Raw genomic sequence first — 27,420 nt, forward strand, 5'->3', positions numbered from 1 at the left:
ATTTACCTCATGCAGTGAGGGCTGTGGGCTCAGCATGACACTGGGTGGTGGCAACGCCACCTCTGCCCCTGCTTTGAAGTAGTCTCCTCCTCACCTGAACTGCTGGCCAGGGACCAACACTGTCTCTGATGCTCCCCCAAAGCTGCTTTGCCCCTTCCCTGCCTGCCCTGCAGCAGTGAGAGGCATTCAAAAAAGCACCTTCTGCTTTTGCTAATTGAAGAGTTTCCCTTTGTCAGCCTCTTGCTCAAAGGAGGGTCGGTACAAAGCCATAGCCAGCAGCACTTTGTGTGCCTCTGAAAATCCCATTAGCAGAAGAAAGAGCTTGAATTTTCATTCAGCTGGAAAAAAAAAAAGAGGGGGGAAAAATATCACCCCCCCAACCTTCTGATGTATCAGCTGCACATTAACATACTGCCCTCGGCACTGCTGGGGTGCCTGTCCTGGGAATATTTAATCAGGTGAAGTGTTACATTGGACTGAAATGTATGTGCTTCAGGGAGAAATGTGCTGATAAGTGGTCTGCAGTTAAATTTGGGGTAAAAAAAATCCTCTGCCCTCAGCAAATAAACACCCCTCCCCCTCCCTGGGTCCCCCTCCCTCTCCAGCTGTTTTCCTGCCTGCAGATGTTTGTTCCTGCAAGACAAGTTGGGATGTGGGGAGGGCAACCCTGAGATGGGAGGACAGGATAGGATGGGGGGACCTTCACCGTAGCCATGGTGGGCAGCATGGGGGAGGCCATGGCTGTGCCAAGATGGGAGGTTCTGGCCCGGGGTAGCATGTCTTTGGGCAAGTAGGGGCTGCTGGCTGTACCATGGGGACCCTCTTGGGGTACAGATGTGGTGCTGGTCCCCAAATCTCCCTGCTGGGCACAGCTGGTGCCCTATGTGGGGCAGGTTGTGGCAATTTGGGGGGCTGGACTCTCCTGGCTTCCCTCCACTTGCAATCAGCCACTGGTACCAGTGCCAGCACTCTGATGAGTATTGAGGGGCATCTGAGCCATGATGCAGATTGTGGCACGCCAGGGAAGGACGGGGTCTTTGGTGCCATCCTGTGCTCTTCCATTTCATCCTTCGCTCATCCCTCTATGCCAGATATGGGGCTGTGGTGGGCTTGGCTCTGCTCAGCTGCCCTGGGTGAGCATTAGGGCTGTGCTGAGTCTTGCACAGGGAGGAGGTGAGATCAGAGTGGCTCCAAGCTGATGTCCACCATGGTTGTGTGCCCGTCTCTGCTTGCCCAGGAGTTTGTGGTCCCCAGCCAGCATCGGCAGCTGCTTACTGGGCCAAAAGCCCACCCCAGCTGGGATGGAGTGTGTGGAGGAGATCCACATCCAGTGAAGGCTCTTGTCCACTGCCATGGAAGAATTTGAATGGATCTTTGACTGTCTGGGGACTTGTCCATCTGTCTCCGCAGGTTCTGACCCAACCAACCCAGCTGTGCTGGGACATCCTCACTTCCCTGCTGCATATCTTCACAGCCTATACAGGTGACATTCCTTCTGTCACCCCTTTGGGTCTTTTTTAATTCTTTATGTTCCCAAGGGCTTTGCAGCTCCTTGCTGGCAGAGCCCTGGACATGGCTGGTTCTGCTGGGGGATCTTCCCAGGCCCCCAAGCTGGGGATTCTCTTCAGTAGCTGCCCCTTCTTCTGGCTGCTCTCCATGCCTGCCTCCACAGGACTATATTTAGGCTAAATATCCCAACCCATAGCCCCACCCTGACAGTTGGAATGTCTATCCCAATATCCTGTAAACATTTCTCCCGATTAAAAGATCCAGATTGTCGACAACCAAACTGTGACTCAACCCCACGTGGTTTTCCAGGAATTCGCCCAGGATGGGTGGCGGGAGCTGTCAGCCCCAGGCCTGTGTGCCCGGTGGAGAGGCACCTGCTGATTCATCCTCACCTTCCGCTTCCCCAGGCAGATAACGCTACAGCACGGGCTCCTCAACACCACCCGCTGCTGTGTTGCAGTGAAAACTCTTGTCTGTCAAGGGCCATGCTTATTTTCCTGGAGCAGAGAAGCTGCTGCTGGCACTCAGGCAGGAGCATGGCCCTGCTGTCTGTGGGTCCTGGCAGTCGAGAGGGTGTTTTTCATGCTAGGCTGGAAGATAACCCCAGCACCACACTGAACCAGTGCCTGGATTTCCCATCTCTGTGCTCCTGGAAATGCCCCCAGAAGTATGCAGGAATTGGGTACCAGGTTTGAACCATCCCTATGGGGATGAGCTGCCGCAGCACACTGTTCTGCCCCAAAAGTGCATCCAACATCTGTCCCAGCAGCTCAGCTCTTTAAAAATTGCTTTGAGAGGCAGGAGGCAGGTAGGGATTGGGCTCTGCTGGCCCTCACTTAAAGGCTTTTAGGCTGTTCATTAATGGTTTTGGCAGTCTTGATTTGGATTGGGAATGAAAGTTTAAGCAGTGGCTTTGAGGAAACACCCCTGGGATAAGCTGAGACATGGTTAATAGAAATTGTAATGTTAAAGTGCTTTTCTGTAAAACGCTAGGAGAGGAAATTAATGGTGTGGGTTTTTTTAGTTTTTTTCTAAAAGTTGATATTGCTCATTTAATTAAATGTTTTAATCCATCACATCAGCACTCAGCACTCTTGCCATGCAACTTCCATTTTAGAGTGGTTTTCACATCAGCTGTAGCCACTGATGGCAGCATGGCGAGAACACCTGCAGGTATCTCAACGTGTAAACTCAGAGAGTGCCTAACATAGGGAAGCTGGTCTGCTCCTGGCCTTAAAGACCAGGAAAAGCTTTTCAATTCAGATGTTGCTTCTTGTGGATGCACCTCTGGGTCTGTTGCCTCCTTGACAGGAGTGTGCAGATGGTTCGAGAGGGTCAGCATGCTGGTGATTCTGCTCAACTGTGTGACGCTGGGCATGTTCCACCCCTGCGAGGATATCGCCTGCGACTCGCCGCGCTGCAGGATCCTCCAGGTACAGCCCCAGGGCTGCTGGAAGCTCAACAGTAGCCTCAGGTTGATGTAGAGAGGGAAGAACTGAGCTGGCTCCAGCCACGGTGGTGTGGTGTCCCAGAATGTCAGGTCCTGCCTGCACTGTCTGTCCTATGAGCATTTGGAAAATACTGGTTTTGGTGCTCGGATGAGAACATGCAGTGCTATCAGGCAAAGCCCCTGCCAGGCTGTGCCACTCCCAGCCTAGCTAAGCCTTTCTTGGAGTGCTTGGGGAAGGCCAACCATCTAGTGGTCAGTGAAAGCAGAGCCCAAAATATACTTGTCCATTATCCTGGCACTATGGGTGCTGTTGGACCATCCGGGCTGGGCCCTGGACCACAGGGCTGCTCTCAGCACAGCTTCTTCCCAGGGATTTAGCTTTTAGAGATGCAAGAGGAGACCTTGCTGGACTCAGGTTTCCAATTCCCTCCCTTGGTGCAAGTGTGCAGAAGCATCCCTCCTCCCTTCCTTTCTTTTGCAGAGCTTTGATGACTTCATCTTTGCCTTCTTTGCTGTGGAAATGATCGTCAAAATGATTGCACTGGGGATTTTTGGGAAGAAATGCTACCTGGGAGACACATGGAACCGCCTGGACTTCTTCATCGTCATTGCAGGGTAGGTCTGGGGAGGCAGGTCTCCTTCTTCCTGAGTCTCTCTGTTGTTATTTATGGCTCTGCTCAGCAAGCACTGGATTTGGGGGAGCAGCTGGTTTGTAGCAGTGAAGGCTGGGGGCTGGCTGGTGTTGATTGTTGGCGTTGTCCATCCCAGCTTCCCAGCAGGGATCACTCTTGAGCTGCAGCCGCCCCTCTGGTGCTCTCAGTAGCTTGAGGGAGAGCTGATGCTCAGTACATGGGCAGAACGGGGCAGGGTGACAAAAGTTGGTTGTGGTGGATTTTGACCAGCCTGGGGCTGGATACTGTGCTTGGCTCTCCTCCCTCCAGCTCACCAAAGGTTTTAGTTTCCATGGTTGGAGTGGGCAGCTGGGAGTATGGAGGGCTGTGCCAGGAAGGATCATTCAATGAAACATGCACAATTTCCCTCATTATTATACTTTTTTTTTATTATACTTTTTTGAGGGAAAGTGATTGAGTTTGCCTTTCTGAGTGTTTTCCTTTCAGAGGCACCTGGTTTGAATTAAAGGCTCTTCCAGCATCTGAGAGTCTCCTGGCAGAGGCTGGAAATACACATGGAAAGTCCTTGGCCACTGGCCACTGAGCTGAGTTTCTTTGATACACAAATTTCTTGCTGGCCCTTGCCTCCCCTCCCTGCCCCAAGACCCCCAAGACTTTTGGGAAAACAGCTGAGTTTTACCTCTTTTGATAGAGCTAGGGATCAAATTTACTATATTTTCTTGGAAAGAAGCAGAGGCCCCTCCCAGCTTGTTTGCCTGGCATGGGTTTGGTGTCCCAAAGAAGGGGCAGAAGCCCCTTCTTGTTTGGTCCAAGAAGGGACAACACCTTAATGAGTTTTGCTTATGGTCCATTGATGGCCTCACAGGGACATGGCCCATGCCTCTGCTAGTCAGCTGGGAGAAGTAAAACAGAGGTTCCAGGTCTCTCAGTGCATCCTTGGCTTGAAAAATTCATTGTTTCAGAGGTGAAAAGTTTCAGTGAGCTTCAGACCCAAGAGCTGTATTTGTCCCCATAAACCTGTCTTCTGCAGGAAGCGACAACCTCCTACTTTCCAGCCCCACCAGCTTCTGGCTCCTCAGTTTAGGAGAAGGCTCAGGGTTTCCTCACCCAAGAGCTGTATTTGTCCCCATAAACCTGTCTTCTGCAGGAAGCCACAACCTCCTACTTTCCAGCCCCACCAGCTTCTGGCTCCTCAGTTTAGGAGAAGGCTCGGGGTTTCCTCCTGAAATGTCTGAGCAATGTTAGGGACAGCAGTGATGGGATGCTGGACAAGAGGGAGCCACAGGTCCAATCAGGTCTGGTAGGGTTGTAGACACTAGCAGCACATCCAAGGGCTGGAGCTTGCCAAGCCACCTTTATTTCTTCTCGTTTATTATGTCTTGTAATGGAATTAATTGTGATGAAGAGCCCAACCCAAGCAAGGCCTGACATCCCATCCTGGGAAGCATGGTCACAGATGCTGGGCTGTTCCCAACTTCACTGTGCCAGCTTGCCCTCCCAGCCTGGTCCTGCCTTTACCTGTTGATCTTCCAAAACCTTTGGAGCCAGACTTATCCCTGATGTCATTCTGTGGGGACCCACCATGATGGGACCTCACTCTAGAGGGACACCAGCCGGGACCATTCTTATTCCTATGCCAAAATATCACACTTCTCTTTGCTTAAGCAAAGAAATCTCTGCATAGCTGCTGCACCTGGCCAGGTGTTTGCACATGTGAGAGTTATCTCCTTCCTGGGCAGAGCTGCATCGTGGCACAAATCCCCCCTGCAGCAGCTGCTCCCCCATCCCCATCATGCAGAGACATTTTTTTGCTGCAGAGTTTTTTGCAGCATGGTAGCCTGACCCTCTCGTGCCTTCTGCCAGATCAGCTTTGCTTCTCACTAAGTGATGGCTCTTTCCTCCATGTGCATGAACTGTTCCCATCTGGGCCCCGTCAAAACCAATTCAGCTGGCAAAGGACCTAACTGGATTTAAATACAAAGCAGAGCCTCTCCTCCTCCAGCACTGACTTTGTCTGCTCCCTTTTGTGCCCTTTTGCTCTCTTCCAATCCTAGCCCATCCATCCTGGCGTGCTGCATCCTACTTGAAGCATTGCTGCAATCCTGGGGAGCCTGCTGAGGGCCAGGGAAAGCTAAAGGGGCTGCAGGAATGGGACACTACTGAAGCAGAGAAAAAAAAAAAAAAGACTCAAGCCCTTAGTAGACCTAAGGTATAGGTAAAAAACACTACAGTGTTTTTGCCTAAGTGCTGCAGGGTCAAATCCCAACTAGACAGAGGGAAATTCCTCAGGTAGCCCTTAGTGCAACTCTTCGGTTCCCAGATGGGGCAAACCACCCCAACGAGCGCCCAGCCCATGGTGCTCACAGCAGAGCACAGGAGCAAGGGATGAGCTGAGCTCTGCATGGAGGAGTTCTGCATCTGAGCAGGTGTCAGGAAAGAAGCCAGAGCCAAACTGGGGTCCTGGAGAGTGTGTGCCAGGGCAATCCTCAAACTGTGTTTGCTTAGATACCAAATAAAGCAAGTCATGTTTTTAATGGAGGTCTCACATAAGGGCCTCAACCAGATTCCCCAGTGAAATTCCAGGGGAGGAGACTGAAGTTTTCCTGTGGTCCTGGTGACCACAATGAAACAATTCTGTTTCTGCATTCACATTTTTTCTCTGCCCTTTAAGACAGAGACATGGGAGGAGAGAAGCAGCAGCACAGTGTGAGAGCTCCCCAGCACCTAGCAGGACCCTGAGCTCCAGCTCTTCTGCTTTCCTTGCCACTTCCTTTCTCATGGGCTGCAGAAAGTGATGTCAGGGGAGAAGAGAAGCAGCAAACTATATCTGTAGGGCTTTGGGTGGGGAAAGCATGTAATACTGGGACTGTACACTCCCATGGGCACGGCATCCATAGAAATCCTTCCCAGCCACCACCAGTTTAGAACAGGCTTCAACCCACACTGCTCTCCCCTGCTGCCCCTCTCCCCCCAAAAGTCCCAACTTATAGCATTTCAGCTTCCCCATTCTCTGAGAACTTTCTAGATCTGACAGGGGTTATCATTGTGGAAGAAGGCTTTTTGTGCATTTTTTCTCCAAATCTCCCTCCCTCTTGTAGTTCTGGGAGAGCCTCTTGGATGCTGTCCTTGCTCCTGCTGGCCACTTCTGTGGGATGCCATTAAGTGCTTCTCATCTCTGTTAAACTGTCCAGACCAATCTCATGAACTCATGGAGTGCAAATGACTTCTTTGTGACAATGTAATGCAATTAGTGCTAATTATAGAGTGTGTAATGTCTGCAACACATCTCTGTAATTACAGTAAAACTTGCCGGAGATGAGAATAGTGCTGTATTATCAAAACTCTGCTTAGGGAAACATGGCTTAGGCTGGAGGTTACAGAGTTGCGTGGGGAAAAAGGGGAGGGAAAAAAAGTGATGAATGGCATAATTATGTTGCATTATTTTTAGAGGAGGGCATTTGGGGAGTTTGCTTGTGAGAGAATACTTCTTTGAAGGTTAAAAGGCATTGCAAGCAGCTCTTGCCCTCTAAAGATTATTAGATATCATTCTGACCTCTCCCAGCATAAGACACAGATGTACTGGGGATGGATGCTTGTTTGCATCCCAAAATATGCAGAAGTGGTTTTGGTTTAATGCTGACTGGGGCTTGGGCTGGGAAGCCAGAGCTGTGGGATGGAGATGTGCCCTGACTTGGTGTTTCCCTGGTCACTGCAGGACCCAGCATCTACTATCCTCCCAGCAGGGCACAGGAGCACCTTCTCTGCTCAGGCTGTGGGAAGAGGATAGCCACAGACTGAGGTCTCTCTTCTGCTCAGCTGGAGCCAGCCCTAGCCCCACACTTTGCTGCAGTCCCAGCAGCTTGCAGGAACACAGCTTGTTCTGGCTTTGTTCACATAAGGACTTCCATGACCTCTGCATTCATGTAAATCGAAATGGACTTTAAGCCATCCTCATCAAAAAACCCCATGGTGTGATTTTGGAGTTATCCTGTGCAGGGCCAGGAGCTAGGCTTTGATCTTTGTGGTTCCCTTCCAGCTTAGGAGATTTTATGATTCTATTCTATGATTCTAACCCCAAAACAACAAAAACCCCTAATGGTTTATTGTTTTCCTGTGAGAGAGCTTTACACCAGGGGATAATTTGGAGCTGTCAGAGCTCATGGGATTCCTCTCTGCCTTCCTGTGCCCACATTCTGCTCCCCACCGAGCAGGGCTGTGCATCATCCCCTGTTTGAGCTGTGTGGGTCTGTGGTTACTCCAGGCTCAGTCAGTTGCTTGGCCAAGACTGAGGAGCCCTGTTTGTGCTTTGCTCATTGGAATGGTAACAAGCCTCTTCAAAGACTTTGTAGGAAAGTTAAACACTTCTGGAATATTTTGCTTATGATTGAAGAGGAGCTGGGGCTGGAAGTGGTTGGCAGGCTGCTTAATTCAGGAACAGACAACACTCCTTTCTCTCTTTGCTTCCTGAACATTTCTAATGTTTGTTATGATATTTTTTCTCTCTCTGTGGAAGGCTGTATTAAACAGGGAGCTCCACTGAAGCCTTCATAAACAACCTTAAGGATATCTTTCTCCCTCCTGGTTTTGAGCATTGAATTTCAGGGATGAAATAGGCTGCAGGAAGCCCTGTTGTGTTCACAGGTGACAGGAGAGAAAGGGATGACACAGCCCCCACTCCATCCCTGCTCCATTTAAATATGGATGGGGTCTGAAAAACTCTTTAGCTCAGAAATTGGAAGGAGGGCTATGGTGCCAGATGGGTTTCTGCAGGGAACTGTGATCCCATAGCTGCAGCAGCCAGAGCAAGATTCCTGCTGGGTGCTCTTGGTGAAGCTTCCAGCATGTTGCCTTCATCCCACAGCGCCAGATCGCTCCACAGGCAGGCAGGGCTCCTCTGAAGGGTGTTTTAGCTGAACAAGGCTGATCAAGGGGCTGTTTCAGCTCCCTGGTTCAGATATGGGGAAGAAAGAGCTGGTGTGGGAGTGCCTACAGGAGCCCCTGCTGCAGGCTCCCACTGCAAAGGCTGATTTTCCCCATATATTAGTCTTTCATCCCTTAAAAACAAAACTCACAGGGAGGCGGGATGAATGTTGCTTTTTCATTCCCTCTGCCTCTGTTGAGCTGTCTTGGCAGCACAAGAGGACGTGGCAGCAGTGCCCTCTGTGCTGCCTGGGCACCCCGAGCGAGCACTGGGGTGTAATTGCCCATGTAAGAGGCTGATTTGCACACACAATTACCCAATGTGCAGCCACTGCCACAGCCCCTCTGGGCCACAGGGAAAGCTGCACCAAACCTTCTCCCAGGAGCCTGGCCCTCTCCTGGGCTTTCCAGGATGGATATGAGTGTCCTGGAAACTGGGAGCCTCCTCCATGGCCTCACTGTGTCCTGAATAATCCCAAATTAGGTGCTTTGTGCTCTGAGCAGAAGTGAAGTGCCAGAACATCAAGCCAATACTTGTCATCATGAACCTCCAGGACTTCAATATCTGGGGCTGAGCTGTGCAATTTAATGTTTTAAGTTACTTTTGGTTGGATAAAGGGTAGCCAAGACCTAGGCACAGATGAAATCCATTGGCTGTGGATGCTCCGTGCTGCCTTCCCACAACCTTTGGAGCAAAGCATCCCGAACAAGCTGCATCCCTGACTCACAGAAACCTGCTGGGTAAAAGAAAGCACTCAGCAGTCTCCCTCGCAGCTGAGCTGACTCAAGTCCACCTGTGAAAAGCCTGGAGGTTTTTTTTAAGTTTTAGGACTTTTAAAAGGTAATTCTTTAGTTTCTTTCAGTTCTTCAGCTGAACTTGCTGCTGCTTCAAAAGCCTCATTAGTCAAGTGTCCTGGCTGGGACACATGGTGCAGCCAGATCCAGCAGGCTGCAGGGTTCGTGCTCTCTGTGTGCTATTCTTTTTCTTCTGTTCAGCTTGATTGAAATGAGTATTTTTAAAATTAAGCAACACCCACGAATGCGGTGAGACTTGCAAGGCTCCAAACGTAGCCACTGAGTGAAAGCAGAGCACAGCTAAGCTGGCGAGAGCTGGGGGAATTTTCATTCCAGCTTTCTGAAGATACACCACCTAAATTATTTCTCCTTGTCTTTTCCAACACCGATGGCTTAATATCACCCGCTGATGGCTGTGCTTTGTAGATAAAGGGTGTCTATATGCCCAGTTTTGGAAGCTTTTTAACGCTGAATAAATCTCAGCCTATCTCTCCCCGGCAGTGCAGGGCTCTGAGTGTGTAGGGGGTGGGCAGCTCTCGGGGGTGGCCCTGCCTGCAGCCACTGCTGCTTTGCTACCAGTTCCTTGTGTGACCTTGGTCACATCCCCTGGTTGTGCAGCACCCCCAGCACCCAGCTGTGAAAGGGGAGAGTTCAGGCTTTCCTTGGAAAGTACCCTCAGCAGAAACTCTCTGTGTGACTCTGCTGGGTTTTCACAACATTCTACTTACTGAGCAGGATTGATCCTGGAGATGGGAGCAGAGTCAGAGCTGAGAGCAGGGTGCTTCAGAGATGCAATGCTGGCTAGGTGTGGGAAGGACTTTGCGGGAATTTCTGTGCTCTGTTAGGGACTCTGGATAAGCAGAGCCCCTTGAACCCTCTCTGTGATGCCCTGAGCATCACTTTTGAAAGCCCTTTGCCTCAGGGTTGCTGCCTGGCATTGCACTCAGGCAATCCTTCCTGGTGCATTGGGTTTTACAGGAGAGAAACCCCAGCATGATCCAACTCACTGTCTCCAGGTGGAATAGGAATGAATTTCTCCTTCCTGGTCCATCTTGAGCCATCCTTGTTGCCTGTCAGCTGAGCTCTGGGAGTTTTCCTGCTTGGAGAAGCATTTGCCAAAGGTTTGCATCAGCTCCCTCTCTGCCTCCCACTAGCAGCCCGTTGTATGTCTGGCTTTGCAGATGCTCCACTTTTATTCTTAGAAAGTCCTAAATATTTCCGCTTTCCTTCTGAATAACTCCAGCGATCGGGGGTTGCTAATCACCCTGACGAGCTGTGAATCCATCCTATTTAATGCTGAGTTTCTTTCTGAGCCTTTAACTTGGCTGAGCACCAGGTTGGTGGCAGCGGTGCTGACAGGCATCGTGCCTTTCCCTCTGAGCAGAGATGACATTTGAATTGAAGCTTCATCAGGAGCCTTTTACACTGCAGATTTCCAATGCATAAATGCTATATATGCTGGTAAATGTACCTGTCACCTCACCAGCTGGTGACATCCTGACATTTGCTCTCCCTGAGTATCTTCCCTTGCCAGGGATGTGGATTGATTCTTCCCGTGTTTCCGCTTGCCTTGGGAAGTGACCTTAGAGCTGGGGACTGGTGGTGTTCTCACTGGACTTGCTCTTTAGTGACTGAGCTTTACTGACATTCTTTTCTCTAATACTGAGTTTTCTCAAGGCACTTGAGAGAGGTTATCAGCAAGGTGTGGACCCTGTAGTCTGTGTCTGGGGCTGAGCTTGGCAGTGCTGTAACACCAGTTCTGGTAGCAGTGCCCAACAGCATAGGCAGGAGATCACCTTCTTGCTCTTGGTCTTGGTGTTCAAGTGTTTGCTTAAGCCTCTGGGTTGTTGTTCGGCTTGTTCCTTTAAATTTGGCATAATAATTTTTCTTTAATAAGTTAAATCAAAATGTATTTTACAGCACATCCTTTGCAGCTTACAAGCACTCACATCTCTGTAAGTGCGTCTGGAGCTGTCATTAATCAGAAAATGATTTGTCTTGGTGCATTTAACCATGTGCTGCTCTGAATTTTGCTGGCAGCCTCTGTTTTAATAATGGATGAAAGAAAAGCTGTATGTTTGATATGGGCTTTTTACCTGAATTTTGCCAACAACACAGAAATCTTTTTGAACAGCAAGTGAAACTTGACAGCAATGAAACCACTGCCCCTCTCCTCACCTTAGCCAAAGCTTGCCCAATGCAAGGAGTCCTGTGCACTGAGGAAGGGACTGGTTTTCTATTCCCAGGTCAGGTGGGATTTTGTGAATACATTGCATTCCTTTCTGGTTAGGGGCTGAGAACAAATTCATAGTATCCGTATGTGCATGTCCAACCTCCTGGGACTGTCCCATTGCTGTGGGGGTCAGCTAAGCAGAGAGGAATATGTTGAGGTTATTTTAAACGTAGATATGGCTTGATCATCATCATCATCATTCTCATTAGAGCCTATCAGGTAAAGCCTCACTGCATTAAACATGGAGTTGTTTATATGGGGGCTGGAAGGGGAGCCTTCTCAACCCTGGGACACCCCTCACCTGCTGGGGTCCAGGAGGGAGGAGAGGGGGTTTGGCTGATCGCAGCAAGAGCAGAAGCCTCCAGTGTGCTGCAGCCGTGGCAAACCTAACACAGCATGGATGGATCCTGCAGGAGTTCCAGCAGGGAGGAAAGGGACAGCACTGATGCCTTGGTGCAAGGATCAAAACCTCTTCCAGAAACTTGATGCCTAGTCAGGTGAGATTAATTCAGACCAGGGGAAGTGTGGAGGAAGGTTGTGACTGAGAAACAGAGAGCCTGTGAGATGGGGCTGGAAGAACTTGATTTGTTTGACTTTGCAAAATCAAGGCTGAGAGAAGATGTTCTTTGTCCTCCGTAAATACATGGGTGAGTAAACACCAGGGACAAATAACAGCTAGAGAAGCTACTTTAAAGACAGTGCTGCTGTAGGAACAAATGGATATGAGCTTGTCCTGAATACATTCAAACTGGAAGTTAGGCTTCTAGCCGTTAGAGTTGGAGGGAGGGAACCACCCAGCTTGTTTGGAGATGGAACTTTTGGAAGAGATTAATATGCTGTGGTTGCCTGTGGTAGTGGGAGCCTGACTGTCCAGGGAGCCTCAGGGCTGTCTTTCTTACCTTTGCCTGGCTCTGCCTCTTCAAGAATATTATGGGCAGAGCTCTTGGATCTTCCCACAGCCAGAGAGCAAAATCCTGGAGGTGTTGTGACTGATGACTCTGTTGTGCTTGAGCAAAGGTGCCATGAGAAGAATGAGAGGTGCTGGGGCACCCCAGGAACTTGCAGCCATCCAGGTGCATCCTTAGACTAAGTCCTGTGAATGTTGCTCCTCTATCTCCTGAGCTGGGGAATAACCCTGCCAGACAGTGGGAGCACTGGGAGGTTCCTAGGTCCATGTTGGCCCCATTTTTTTGACTGCAAGTGTCACCAGTTTTGGTCCCACCTGCCAAGGGTGTCTGCTGAGCAGAGACAGCAGAGCTCAGTGTCCTGTGCTGATCATCTCCTGTGTCCCACAGAGGGTTCTGCACCAGAAGATGTTCTTCCTTTCTGGACTGTGGTGGTGCTCAGCACAACAAACTCAGATTCATTACAGTATCCGTAAAATTGATAAAAGCAGGGCTATGCCTGGAAATTTCCTTTCTGGAATGTGCAGGGACTTTCAGAAGCTTCTGCCTGGCCCTGTGCAAAAACAGTAACCAAAGTGGAAGATAGAGAGAGAGAGAGATAGAGAGGGAGAGATCTGTGGCTGTGTGAGCTGGTGTATCACATTCCCCCTCACTGACTTTATCCTGACATGCAAACAAGCCTTAATTAATTCCTCGGGCAAACTTTCCTGATGGGAGAGATGCACTAACAAGTCCCTCTGTGAGTGGTTGGCATTTAATGTTTGCTTTATAATGTTTGATAATCTAACATTTCTCCACTGGATCCATGACACTCCTCCGTGGTTTTGTGTCTTTCTCAGGATGCTGGAGTATTCCCTGGACCTGCAGAATGTCAGCTTCTCAGCCGTCCGCACCGTTCGAGTCCTGCGGCCACTCAGGGCCATTAACAGGGTCCCCAGTAAGTCAGATCCTTGTTCCTCACTGTTGGGGCCAGCTGTCTGGATCCATGCCCCAAAGATGAGAGGGCAAACCCAGATGCTTTGCATCACAGCTGAAACATTTGCCCAAGGCTTGCAGTGCTGGGTACTACCACCACTGTCTGGGTTCCTTTTGACACCTGTGGCATCAGAGATGAGTCAATGAGTTATCCAGCACTGTCTTCAAACACTTTCCTTTCTCATCTGGAGAGGGTCTGAGGAGTCTGCTAAAGAGCTGCAGGTGATAGGGATTGACTGAGCCAACAGCCTTTGCCAGGCAGTGCAGGCAGCGGGGTCTGAGCCATGCTGGTTCCACCCTCCCTGGGATACTCCATCCTTCCCTGGAGAAATTGGGGTGAGGAACTCTTGTTGTGCCTGAAGATAGTGCTCTGGGAGGTGCTGAAGACTCCAGAGCTGGTTCTTACAGCCCAAACCCCCAGCATCTCCAAAGCAGACCTGGGTTGGATGGGCAGTGACTCTTCAGTCCTGGTGTGTCAGGTCATGGACAAGGGCCTCAGCCCTGCTTTAAGCAGCAGTGAGTGGCATTGCCTGCTGCTGCATGGCAGCCCTGCCCCACATGGCACTGGCCATCACAAACCCTCCCACTGCCCCATGCTGGGCAAATCCCAGTGCTCCATGAGGCACTGAGCACAGTCCCTCTCAGATGCTATATGAATCAGGTATGGTAAGTATAAGTGCAACTGCACCAGAAGCATTCCTTGTCCATCCTGGTCCAACAATCCTGGTCATCAAATCCAGTACTGTTTTAGTCAAATTAAATCCAAGTCTGCACTCCCCTATCTGAACTGGCCCAATACATTGATGAGAACTAATCAGCTTCAGTTGTCTATGCTGATGCTGGAAGTGCCTGGGTTCTATTTATTTTCCTGCTCCTGACTCTTGAACTTAATCTGGCTGTGCTGCTGATGTTTCAATCATTACAGAAGCTTCAGAATCCTGTTTGAAGTGGTTGTTTGTTTTTTTTTTCTTATCCCCACCACTGAACTGGTGGGCAGCTGAATTTATCCACCACTGTCTAACTGGGGATGTAATTCACTTAATGTGTTTTGAAATCCTGGGTAATTTATCTTTTCTTGTCTGCAATGTAGTTACAGTGGGATAGAAATGCAAGGAATGAAAAATAAAAAATGAGCTTTGTTTGATGATCAATGCAATAACCACAAAGTAATTTTAGTTAATTAGGAGTTGATGCAAGGTGGTTGTTCCTGGTAAAAGAGTAGAAGAAAAACCCTGAGAGAGGAGGTGACAGCATCAGGATAAGAGAAAAAAGTCTTCCTGAAGTATCAAAGTAAAGGGTGCAACAGTAAAGCTTTCTTTAGATAAAAGTCAATATAAGCAAGTGAGAGAGTGCAGAACATGGGGAAAGAAAGAGAGTGAGAGATGAGCAGAATATTACACAGATGTCAGATGAAATAAATTTTTTGTCTGTAAATGTCAAGTTGAAGTCACCATCAATTTGTCCTTGTTACAGAACTGGCTGTTCCTGAACTTGTGAAAATTAACTGCCAGAGAGAGTCCTGTATTTTAAGGAAGAGAGGGCATTTAGGGTTGATGAGGGGAAATAGGGAGGGAAGGGAATTTTGAAATATACTGAGTGGAGAAAGAAATACAATTGAGCAAAAGAGAGCATCAGAATTTAATCTGAGGGAAGAAAGGAAACATAGTTGCTAGAAAACTTCAGAGAAGAGGACTTGAGGAGCAGGGAAGGTAGGTCTGGTGTCCAGGAGCAAGGCATGAATGAAAGAGCTTGTTCCAGAGGCTCTGGGGGGAAGCTAAAGGGGATGGGAAGCTGTGACTGTTCACAAGCCACATGTGGATGATGAGGATAGGAGGAAAATAATAGAAGGAAATACAGGTGTAAAAGTATCAGTGGGAAGGAAAAGGTCAGGAGGACATAGCTGCAGCAAGAAAATTCAACATAAACTTTTCTCCTTTGCCTCAGGTATGCGCATCCTGGTGACACTGCTTTTGGACACACTGCCCATGCTGGGGAACGTCCTCCTCCTCTGCTTCTTCGTCTTCTTCATCTTCGGCATTGTGGGAGTCCAGCTGTGGGCAGGTTTGCTCAGGAACCGCTGCTTCCTCCCTGAGAACTTCAGCATGTGAGTCTGTGGGCAGCACCAGTGCCTCCCCAGCTTGAGGGAGGCTCTCCCTCCAGGATCTCCTCTTTAAAAAGCCCTTCTCTTCTGTAAATGCTCCCTGCTCCTAAATGCCACCATCACTCCTGCTTGGGCACACACAGCGGGTACAGAGTGAGCTGTGACAATTTGCCATTTGCATTTGCAGGCTGTCCTTAACTCTCAGCTGGCACTTGGGAACCTCTCTGATTTCTAAAGGCCTCCAAAAAAGCCCTCTGAGAATGGGAGTTCAGACTTTCTAAATTCAGCATATCATTAATGTATGACCTTTTCTGTGTGGAGATGCCCAGGTCTGAATCCCCTCCAGCGACTGGTGGTCTTTATTGCCACAACTTTTGTAGTCCCACCTAAATCCCAGGAAAAGCTTATGGAACTACTATGCATTTTTAATGCTAGATAATTTTCAGCCTCAGAGCAAGAGATAGTCCCTATCCCAAAGTCTTAATTTTTACACATCCCTGAATTTTAAGGCTAAAATAATTGTTGTGATCAGTTTGCTGGCCTGATGTAATACTGCTTGGACAGTGGTTGAAATACCTGGTAGCTGACAGCCTCTTTCAGGGTTTCCATGCCTGTTCTACCTGCATACCTACCCGCTTTTTTCCACCACCTCCATCGCATCAAATGCTTGGAGAAAGGCAGGTGACTGCAAACCCTTGATGGCTCTGCCAAGTTTTGCCATGCTGGTCAACTTTCAGTGGATTGCTGACTCCCCAGGGATCTGGCTGGATTCCCACCTAGATGGAGGATTTTTACAAGCCCAAAGCCTCTTTTCTGTACACATCAGGACCATGTTGCTGCTGCTGCTGTGGACAGGCTGGCACAAGCACCTTCCAACTTCTCCCACCCACCTCCTAATCAACTCCCACCCCTCTTGCAGGTCATGCCCTCAAAGGGTGTCTGGAAATGACATTACCAGGACATGTCCCTGTTAAGTAAATGTCAGCAGAGCAGGGGGACAGCCTCACCACCGAGTAAATAGAGCCACAGGTTTGGGTGCTGTTTAATTGAGCCAGAATTCCAGGGCTTTAGATAGGCTTTGAAGGGTATTACAGGCAATTCTGTAGGAATTAACCAGGCTGAACTAGGCTTAAAAATATCTTTGCAAGCTTTAGTGGGAGTCCTGGCAGCATTAAGGAGATAGTGTGTGCAGAGCAAGGAGCCAGGTTCTGACTGGCCATGGGTTGTTTCATCTCCCTGAAGAGCATTTTTGCTTGGTTTGCTGTGGTAAGGCCACCCTCAGAGGGAATTTAGACCTTACCTGTGGGCTGAACTGACATGGTGAAATGCAGATCAAGTCCCTGTCTCTGATTTTTAGGAATTTTGGGAGGTCCTTGTACATAGAGTCTCCCTAAATGATTCTCAGCATCTCCAGAAGGACAGGACATACAGAAGCTTAAACAGACTGATTTCCATCTTACTGCAGCAAAGATATTTCAGAGAAGCCCTGTCATGCTGAATCCTTCTCTTAGTCTCCCAAAGTCAAAGCCAGAGTGCTTCCAGAGGGAGTAACTTTTAATAATGACATCAAAGGGATTTCCAAGGGGCTGAGTGCCCTGCCTCAGTTTCTCAAAACCCAGTTAAGGACATCAGTTCACCCTGTGGAGCTGCAGTATGTCCAAGGGGACTCCTTTAAAAAATAGCTTTAAGATCCAGAAAATCAGATGTCAGACTTCTATGCTGGTACAGCTGTCTCTTTGCCAGATTGCTTGCAATCAGTGTGCAAACCCCAGCCTTGTCTGGACTCTTTCAGCCCCTACACGGTTGATTTGGAACGGTACTACCAGACAGAGAACGAAGATGAAAATCCCTTCATCTGCTCCCAGCCCCGGGAGAATGGGATGCGCTACTGTCGGAGTATCCCAACACGGAGGGAAGAGGGTCTGGAGTGCACTCTGGACTACTATTCCTACAATGACACCACCAACACATCTTGTGTGAACTGGAACCAGTACTACACCAACTGCTCTGCTGGGGAGCACAACCCCTTCAAGGGAGCCATCAACTTTGATAACATTGGCTACGCCTGGATTGCGATATTTCAGGTGAGCCCTGTCTGCCAATTGTCACAAGGTGGGCAAACAGCAGGTCCTGCCCTCAAAATGTTCCCAGGGGCTTTGTAATTGTACTCCTGGGGGCTGTTTTGTACTAGTGTGCACCTACATAGTAGTGCACAGGTGCTCAAAGTGATAGGGATAAAATATGATGCCTATTTTGAGAATGTCTCCACCTCACATGCATGGAGAAAACCTTGTGGGTGTGCAGTCTGATGATGTTGGTGTGGAGCAGAGCCTAGAGACTGCTCTTCTTTCTGCAAAATGCACTAGTGGCCCTTAAGTCCAGATGGAAAAGGGCTAGATTCAGCCTGGGCAGCTGGTAACATGGCTGTTGGCATTGGGAGGAGCAGGAGTTGGTTCCTCAGCATCTTGTACTGCACCAAGACCTGCTATGAGGTGTCAGACATGACCCAGCCAGAAGAAACATTGCCTGTGCACTTTATTGTAACTGAGCCTTCAGGAGTTTGTTTTCCCTTCCTGTCTCCACCAGGTCATCACGTTGGAAGGCTGGGTGGACATCATGTACTTTGTCATGGATGCACACTCCTTCTACAACTTCATCTACTTCATCCTCCTGATCATTGTGAGTGGCCTTAGGGGAGCAGGGGGCGTCCTCCTGGCATTTGGAGAGAGCAGAGTGGAGTCACCCAGAGGAGCAGGGCGGAGGGTACAGTGAATATAAAAGCTGAAGTAGCAACCAGCCTGCTGGGAGAAACGCAGCTTCCCTATGGAATTGTGCTGCAGCTGCATTTAGCTGCAAACATAAAGAAGGAAAGAGATGTGCTCAAGTGGTGGTAGATCCACTTCTGTTGTTGCTGCTGCTTCTTCTCTCCTTGTGCTTAGAGAGCTTTTCTCTCTTGCTTACCCCCTTGAATTTAAGTTTTAAAGTAGGCAAATTTCACCTGCCCAGTTTCTGAGTAGAAAAAAAATTTCACCTGCCCAGTTTTTGAGCTAGAAAGGGAAGAGGCTGCCCAAAAATTCCCCCATAATGCAGAACCCATCTGGCTGGGTCCTTGGTGCCGTGGGGATGTTACAGGAAAACAATCCCAAACTTCAGAGAGCACATTAAGAAAGAAGGGAAGAGATTACTGCCCACAGCCCACCCACACTTCACAGCATCATCTGAGACCACCCACAAAGGAGCCAACAAAGAGTTTCTGTGGGGTGGGCTCCCTGATGGGCTTCATCTATGCAAGCAGAATTGTCTACAGTGACTGGCTGAGCTCGTTGTCTAGACTCCCTTTATCGTCAAGGGAGAAAAATAGGTGCTTTAAGGGGGTGGTTCATCTCCTCTGAAGGTAGACATCCAAAATAAATTAGATGCATTGCAGACTTGATGTGCCTATTTCTCGTTTGACTCTAAAGGATCATTAGGTGCCTCGCTCAGATGTAGCTAAGTGAGATGAGTTCTTGTCTTGCTACACAATTGGTCTAAGTCCAGAAAAATAGCTGCATGTTGTCAGTTAGATCATTGTGGGGATTTCTGCTCCTCATCAAACCAGGTCTCAAACCCTGACGAGAAAGTAGACGGTTGTTTAGTTCATGATGCTGTTTTTTTTCTGTTAGCTTCCCCAAGAGAGAAACAAACCCTTGCTCTCAGGCTCCCCAAGATGACGAAGAGGAAGAGCAAGCAGTACTTTTCCAGATGCCGTGCGAGTAACATTAGCAGTTTGTGATAACCCGTTAGCACGTCAGTAATTCCCTGTGACCCAGGCTGGGCTCTGCAGAAGGCAGAACCTCATGAAACCCTGCTTGGAAAGAAAATCTCCAAGCTGTGGGTACAGGCTGCTGATGCCCTTGCATAACAGTCACCCGCAAATCCCATTAGCAGGGGAAAGGGATCTGCTCGCAAGCTGCCCACACACTGGCAGAAAAACGCTCCTATGAGGAAGGCACAGTGCATTCATCGTAATGTCACTAATTGTGATAATTACAACTGCTGTCTTTGGAGAGAGAAAAACACCATCTTAAAAGAGCAAGAGATTTTTGTCAAAATAATCTTCTCTCGTCTTTGATCTCTGACGTCCTCCATGGAGGGCTGGCGTGGGAGTCCCTGGGGTGAGAGCTTGGGGGGTGAGTCAGCCCAGTCAGTGGTCCCTGCTGGGTGACACAGGGGGTGGGGTTGGCTGGGGTTTGCTGCTCTTTGTCCTCGGCAGATCTGTGTGGTGCCACGGCCACACTGCCTGATGTCCCCTGCCCCCTTAGGTGGGCTCCTTCTTCATGATCAACCTGTGCCTGGTGGTGATAGCGACGCAGTTCTCTGAGACAAAGCAGCGTGAGAGCCAGCTGATGAAGGAGCAGCGCGTGCGCTACCTGTCCAACGCCAGCACCCTTGCCAGTTTCTCAGAGCCAGGAAGCTGCTATGATGAGCTCCTCAAGTACCTGGTTTACATTGCCCGGAAGGGCAGCAAGCAGCTGGTGAAGGCCTACAGGGCAGCAGGTGTGAGGATGGGCTTCCTCAGCAGCCCCACGAGCAAGGCGAGGGCCGAACGGCGCGCCAGGAAGCGCCGGAGCAGGAAGAGATCCTCCGTGCACCACCTCATCCACCACCACCATCACCACCACCACCACTACCACCTAGGCAACGGGAACCTGCGAGCACCCCATGCCAGCCCGGAGATCAGCGATGTGGAGACCAGCTCACTCCACAACGGGACCAACCGGCTGATGCTCCCTCCCTCAGCACCCAATTCCCTGGGGGCCCCCAGTGCCTCTCCCAGCAACACTGAGTCTGTGCACAGCATCTACCATGCCGACTGTCACTTTGAGCCGGTGCGCTGCCGGTCATCCCTGACACAGCCAAGCCTCGGTTTGCCAAGCCCAGAAGGGATCCCCAAGAACATAGTGGGCAGCAAGGTGTACCCCACAGTGCACTCCAGCACCTCCCATGAGATGCTGAAAGAGAAGAACTTGGGGGAGGCGGCAGTGGGTGCTGGGAGCAGCACCTTGACGAACCTCAACATCCCTCCCGGGCCATACAGCACCATGCACAAGCTGCTGGAGACACAGAGCACAGGTGAGCTGGGATTGGATCTACATCTGGGGCTGCTTTCTAGAAATATGATTTTTGTCCTAATTTTTTTCTCTCTCTGGATTTTTGCAGGGTTCTTCTCAGTCCATGTTACAGAGAAAGGTGATGGCTTTCCAGGTGAGATGAATAGGAATCTTGTGACCTACCTAATGCCTCTTATAGCCAAATTTAGGAGGGAGGTTTCATCCTCCCAGACTTCATAGCTACAATAATCCAAGGCATATGAGGGTTTTCAGTGAATCCATTTTCTTTGCAATCCCCATTTTATAGATTAGAAGAAGAGTACAAGAGAGCTGGAGAGGGACTTTGACAAGGACATGTAGTGTCAGGAAGGGGGGAATGGCTTTAAACTTTGCAGAGAGTGGGTTTAGATTAAATGTTAGGATAAAATGCCATTATTTCCCTCTACTCCTAAACCATTTACAGGGACCACTTCCAAATCCTGTACTCCCAAAATCAGCTAGAGCTTGCAGATGGACACCTTCCAGATCTGGGTCCTATCACACACCTGAGTACTGTGTAGCTCTGCTCCTGTGGGACACAAGGCTTATGGAGATTGAGTGTCTGCTTTGTGTGAATGCTCAAGGACAATCACAGATGCCAAGTATTAAAAAACTGTGATTTTCTCAGGAAGCCTGTCAGACACCGAACACATCTTTCTTGGATCAGGGATTTCATATCTTCACTTCAAGAAAGTGAAGATATTTTTCTTTTCCCCTCCACATCCTGAAGTTTGGGAGTTCAGGCCAGTCTAGTCCAAACACTCCCATCCTTCAAGAAGTGTTTCTAGCCAAGATTTCCCAGGCAGTCAGTGCCTTTTCCACCCCACTGCAATGGCATTAACCTTTCTAGCCAGGAGCTGTGCAGAGAAGAGACCAAATTCTGCCCCCAGCCCAGTGCTGCCTAGAGACTGAACACACAGAACTGGGCTCCGAGTTGGTTTAGCACAGGGTTTGCACTCTCACTGCTGGGTGCTGCCATACAGGAGTCAGGTGCATGCATTGTCTGTCTGCTTGCAGCCAGCTGGTGGGAATTTTGGGGAATATACCACTGGTATTTCACCCAGGATACACCTGGCAGCTGCCACCGAGGCCGACATGTGGAGAGGGAAGCCAGTGGTTTTGGAGCATCAGCAGAGGGAACAGGAAAGAAGGCTGCTAACAGTCCTCCTGATAATTATAGCCAGGCGCCTGCCAGGACCGGGGGAACTGATTGCTTCCTCCTTCCTGTAATGGCTAGAGATGTAATGAGGTGTGCTCAGGGTCCACGGCTGGGGTAGTATCTGTCTGGGGCAGCAAAGATAGCTTCATAAACAGAGAGAAGGCACTTGGGAAGCCCAGGTTTTAACCCAGCAGAAGCCCTTTTCCCATTAGGAAATGCCTGTCATGTCAGAGGCAAAGGCTTGGTGTTAACAGGGAGTGAGGGTTGCTTCCCGCAGCCCCCAGTCCCAGCTGTCCCAGCTGATGAGCTGCCCTTTCCCTGCTCTGTTGGCATTTCAGGTCCCTGCCAAAGCTCTTGCAAGATCTCCAGCCCCTGCACCAAGCTGGATGGCGGCTCCTGCACCCCCGAGAGCTGCCCTTACTGCCTCACGGCGCTGGCAGGCGAGGCCGAGCTGTCAGACAATGAGACAGCCGACTCAGACAGTGAGGGGGTCTACGAGTTCACGCAGGATGCTCACTACAGTGACCAGCGAGACCCACAAAGGGGCAGAGCCCGGGCCAGGAGAGCCCATCTGGTGCTGGCCTTCTGGCATGTGGTGTGTGAGACTTTCCAGAAGATTGTGGACAGCAAATATTTCGGCCGTGGGATCATGGTGGCCATTCTCATTAACACACTCAGCATGGGGATCGAATACCATGAGCAGGTGAGTGCTGTCCTGGCAGCTCCTGGTGCAGAGGGATTGCAGATGGAGTTATGAGTCTGAATTCATCTGCTGGTGGGATGGTTTGCGGTGAGAGGCATTAAAAAACTCTGGGAAGGGTCCCAGAATGGAATGAGGCAGGCTTTTTCCTCTGAGTGTGCTTCCAGGTTGCAGCAATCACCTTGACTGGTACCTGGCTATGTGAGCTCCTGCATCCTAGCCCTACCAGGGATGGGCAGCACCATGCTGAGACCACTGTCCCCTGGGCAGCACCAGGTGTTGCTGGGGTCTGTGGTGAGTGAACCAAGGAGATGAGGCAGTCCTTTGCCACCAGGTCACTGTGAGCCTGGCAGTGCTTAAGGTGCTGCCAGCACCTGTGGGCTCCGTGGGCTCTGTGAGCTGTGGGGTCAGTGCAGCTGCAGGCAGAGAACTACTGAATTTGCACTCCTTGGAGAGGAGGTAAAAAATGGCTTTGCCTCCTCAGTGAATGCTCCAGCAGCAGCATGATGAGTCCAAAATAGACTCATCACTGGCTATTCCTTTGCTCAATTATCTGAGTCCTTGCAGGCAGGAGAGTGCCTGTGCTCCAGCCTCTCACCGCTTGTCACCTAGCAGAGCTTTCCCTATATATAGTCATTAAGAAAAGGAGTTGCCATGTTCCTCTTGAAACATCTCCATGATGTTCCATGACAAGAACTCTGCTTTCAGATGGTTTGCATGCTGTGGCCTCACATGAGTTTTGTGGCTGCTGGGGCCTGCCTGGCATGGTGCCCTTGATCCTACCTCAAGCACATGTCTTGGGGCTGCAGGTGCATGCTTCCTTTAGGGTGAAGAGTTTATTAGTGGGGATGTAGGGATGCTGAAAAACCTTGTTATAAAGCACTCCCATTCTTGAGAGCTCCCAGCATGTTATTTCTCCTGGGATGTCAGAGCTCTGTGCTCCCAGAAAGACACAGCCACTCCTGTGCCAGCACCAGTCTTGGCTGAGAAGCTCGTTGCATCTCAAGTCGTGACTCCCCTTTTCTCCCTTCCTGCCATGTTTCCTGTTTGCTGGGTTGCACGCAGAGGTGTTTCTCCCCCAACTCCTGGTGGAAGCAGTGGTGGCTGTGGATCAACTCCCAATTCCCCTGTCATCCTGTGGCATTAATGCCTCAGTGACCAAGTGCCAGGGAGACGTGGCTGTGCTCAATGTGTCCCTTCCAGCCAGCACCTTCCCCCTGATGCCCTGATGCAGTCTAGCTGGCTAGGTGTTGTTTTCAGTACACAATAAACAGTGGTGCACTCCAAAGTCCTGCTGGTTTCACCTTCATTTGCTGCCCTTGGTGGGAGCTCTGCAGGGAAGCTTGAGTGATTCTACCTTTATTTAATAATCTTGGGAAGATTATCCCAAAGAAGCTGGGAGGAGGTGGTTCACAAAAACCAATAAACACTTTTATTCCTACCTTGGCTGAAGGGTGAAAGCACATCCACAGTGTCTTTGCTCTAAATGCCCAAGGGGCTGATTGTCAAAGCTTGTTGCTCTTTACCAGGAGCATTTTTGGGAGATGTTGGTGTGGTCTCCCATCTGGGGGGACCACCCCACCGGGGATGGGTGGCTGAGTAAGCTCCCATCGTCAAACGCCCTAAGTGCAACACAACTCCTTAATTCTTTGCCTTGGGAAAAGTGGGGTAGGAGGTTTCTGGCTTCTGCCCTGGCCAGTGGTGAGTCCCAGAAAATACCTGGATGACAAGAGGCAGATTTTTGTTTGATTTTTGGGTAACAAGGGTGAAGGGAGCTGATAAGCGTGGGGGTACTCCAGACACTGTGGGTGGTTGCTTTCTTTAATGGTTGTTTGAAGCTACTACCGTTCCAGATTCCTTTCTCCCAGGCATTTGGAGGGAATAGCAGAGCTTGTTTTTATTAGTTCATCTTCTCAAAGTGGCGGCAGAGAACAGAGAGGTGTTTCTTTGTAACCTCGTAAGGCTTAGAGTTGGCAATTTCATAATCTGACAGTTATGAGAGCAGGAATTAGAGGGGCAAAATGTTCGACCAGGCCTTCCTGCAGAGATTATAAACACTGAAACATGAGGTTTTTTTCTTTTGGAAGAGCCTTTCCTAAAAGTGTGAGTGATCAACCATGTCAAATTTATCTTTACTGACTGATGTTTGCAAAGATGTGAGGGCGCTTGAAGAGTACTTGACTCCATGACTTTCTATATTAAGCTCTCTGCTTATTTAGACAGTATTTACCTCTTGGGCTTTCCACATGCTGCCCTGGGCACAGTGGGCTATATTAGGGTAAATATTTTAAGGACCTATTTTAAGGTGTCACGTCAAAACCTTGTGTTGTTTACAGGCCCCTTGGCAGAGGGGCTGCTCCTCTCTGAGAGGAAGGACAGGCTGGAGGTTACTCAAAAGGAAGAAGGAAGATGCCTACCCATCTGCCCCCAGCAATGCTGGGTGGGATTCAGCAGCTCTGGGACCACCAGACCATCCTGGACTTCAAGACAGGAGCTGATGAGCTGAGCTCCTCATAACAGCCAGGGAGAAAAGTTTGCTCCTCTGGAGGTTTGACATCTCACCTTGGGACAGGCAGCCTGGAGGGACCTGAAAAAAATCTTTTAGTCCCTTGTTTAACAGACAAGGCAACCAGAGTAGGCCTGGTTGGGATATTTAAGATGATAGTGGTTCTCTGAAGGCACATACAAATTAGCGGCAATTGGGAATGTGTTGAAAACACTGGCTCCCACCTCTTGCTGTTTATTTGTATTCATCCATCAGTCAACCTGGTCAGATTGAGCACCCATGGCCAGGGCTGCTGGATGAACCTTCTCTTCCACCCAAAGCTCTTTTCCATAAGCCACCTTCCACAGTAAATTGTCAACACACATTTTACCATCACATGGCTGGGGCTTCAAGAGCTGGGTTTCCTCTAGGCTCCTTCTGACATGAGCTGACTTTCTCACTCAACACCAGGTTGTTTCCACGTGGTTCCTGCACATGCCTGAGCTGTAGCTACACCTGACTGGTTGTAATTCTGTATTTCCTCCACACCCCACCCATCCAAAACCAACTCCTGCTGTTCTTCTGACTCTAGGTGCAGTCGGAGGGAGGCAGCGCAGCGTGAGGTGCTTGCAGCACTTGCCACATTGTGGCTGCTGGGCAGCAGTGTGAAATTTTCCATCAGGGAAATGACAACCAGATTGCCACAGATTATTAATGTGGCTGCTAAATAGCTTGTTTTTCTACAGAGATGAAGCAAAATGCAGGTAGAAACTATTAGCTTTGGGTAGAGGAATATAGATGTGATTTAAAGGTAGACTCAGGGGATTTTAAATACACTGTTGAACCAATTGACTGATTCGCCTTAAGGAAGCTGAGCCTCTGCAGCACTGTGGGTTCAAACAGCTGCGGCTTAGCAAAAGATTGTTCTGCCATAGAGCAGGAGTAAAATGTGCTGCTAAACCAGAGGGTTTCTGTGCTGCTTTCCCCCTCGCCCTGGCTGTAAGCCAGGCTCTGTTCCATAATGTGCTGCTTTTATTTTCCTTTTTTTCCTCCAGCCCCTTTCTTGGAGTGAAAAGCAAAGGCTTTAGTATGAGCCGTGATGTTGGACTCCTCAGTAGGGGAAAGAATTCGGCAAGGGCTTCCTTGAGGAAGGGCTTTGGGGGTTTTGTTTTTGTTTTTAAAATCTGGTTCACATTGAGCTTCCTGGCTGTTCTGAGTTTCCTTGTCTGAACTCGCATTGTATGAACTATACCCTACATATTCTTTTGTTTAAATAGCACTTGAATTTCAGTCGCTGTCTCTGCGGTGTTTTGCCATTGTTAACATAACAAGAAAGAGACGGGAGAGTCCTTCACTGGCCTCCCCAAAGCTGCAATGGGTTCAAATCCCTGCCTGGATCTTGTGTGGACTTGGATCTAGATTGATCCAAAACCCTGGTGTCTCTGAAAGGAAGGAAGAATTGGTTTAGACCTGTGGGGAGCCTTTTGTTGATTTTTAAGATCAAATTGGAGAGGTGACAAGGGTGAATGACTCTCTGGGACAGCGCCCAAGGAGAAAAGCTCATTATCCATGGGAGGCAGTTCTTCAAGGAAGTGGGATGAGGCGATGTCTGACATGTCCCCAGCATAAGTACAGCCATTGGAGGACACCTCGCTACAGCAGCCTGTTGTAGGGAGCCACAAAGCCACAGTGCCCGAAGCCAAAGTGGGCAAATTCCTTGTGCAGGAAACAGGAGCAGCCTAAGCCGATGGCAGTATCTCAAGCTGAATTCCTGGTACATTCTGCTGCAGGGGAGAGAGCAGGGTACAGATGATGTAGAGTTGTCACTGTTAACATTACAATCTAATAGCTGCTGCAGCATGGAAATATCAACCATCTGTGCCAAGGAGTCAAAGGAAACCTTGCTGGCAAAATGCATTAAAGTATCTATTTATGTAAACAGTCAAGGCTTGAGAACAAGAGGGTTGTCTTAATCAGCATCAAAGAACATTAAATTTTTAGATATCCAGTATGATGGAGAGGGGAGTTGAACAGTTAGAAAACCTGCCAGCATGGAGCAACCATTAGGCTGCAGGTTCAAGTGTTAATAACAGTCACCCAAATGGTATTTATGTACTTCTGCTTCTGCCTGAATTCAATGTGCAGGGAAGAAGGTAACTGGAAATTATTAGCTGTCATAACACTCACTGATTGATTTCTCCATGTGGGAGGAAAATTGGATTGTTCCACGGAGAAACGGTGTAAGGGAACTGGGCAGTGGGGGTGTGACAGGTTGGTGCCCAGATCTCAGGGTGCTTGTGTGTCCAAAGTTCTGGGCAGACTGGAGAGTAGCAGGTCTGGATCCCTGTATGAGCACTGCCTCAAAAGAGAAGGGCGTATTTGGGATGAGAAGTACTTTGCTCCCAGGACTTGGTAGTCAAGAGCATC

The 27,420-nt window shown here is 49.4% G+C and overlaps 1 protein-coding gene across 25 annotated transcripts in view; it reads left to right on the forward strand.

Annotated features, from left to right (window-relative positions):
• Positions 1-27,420, forward strand: part of CACNA1G (calcium voltage-gated channel subunit alpha1 G) — a 143,296-nt gene that overhangs the window by 42,460 nt on the left and 73,416 nt on the right. For all 25 annotated transcript variants that reach the window (XM_077188190.1, XM_077188191.1, XM_077188171.1 and 22 more), the window contains exons 2-10: positions 2,831-2,942; positions 3,441-3,574; positions 13,284-13,381; positions 15,364-15,523; positions 17,313-17,604; positions 18,107-18,199; positions 19,822-20,632; positions 20,720-20,764; positions 22,147-22,511. In XM_077188190.1, coding sequence (XP_077044305.1) covers positions 2,831-2,942; positions 3,441-3,574; positions 13,284-13,381; positions 15,364-15,523; positions 17,313-17,604; positions 18,107-18,199; positions 19,822-20,632; positions 20,720-20,764; positions 22,147-22,511 — 2,110 coding nt within the window. The remainder of the gene's footprint in view (positions 1-2,830; positions 2,943-3,440; positions 3,575-13,283; positions 13,382-15,363; positions 15,524-17,312; positions 17,605-18,106; positions 18,200-19,821; positions 20,633-20,719; positions 20,765-22,146; positions 22,512-27,420) is intronic.

This window comes from Agelaius phoeniceus, chromosome 19 (genome assembly GCF_051311805.1).
Source record: "Agelaius phoeniceus isolate bAgePho1 chromosome 19, bAgePho1.hap1, whole genome shotgun sequence".
Taxonomy (NCBI): domain Eukaryota; kingdom Metazoa; phylum Chordata; class Aves; order Passeriformes; family Icteridae; genus Agelaius; species Agelaius phoeniceus.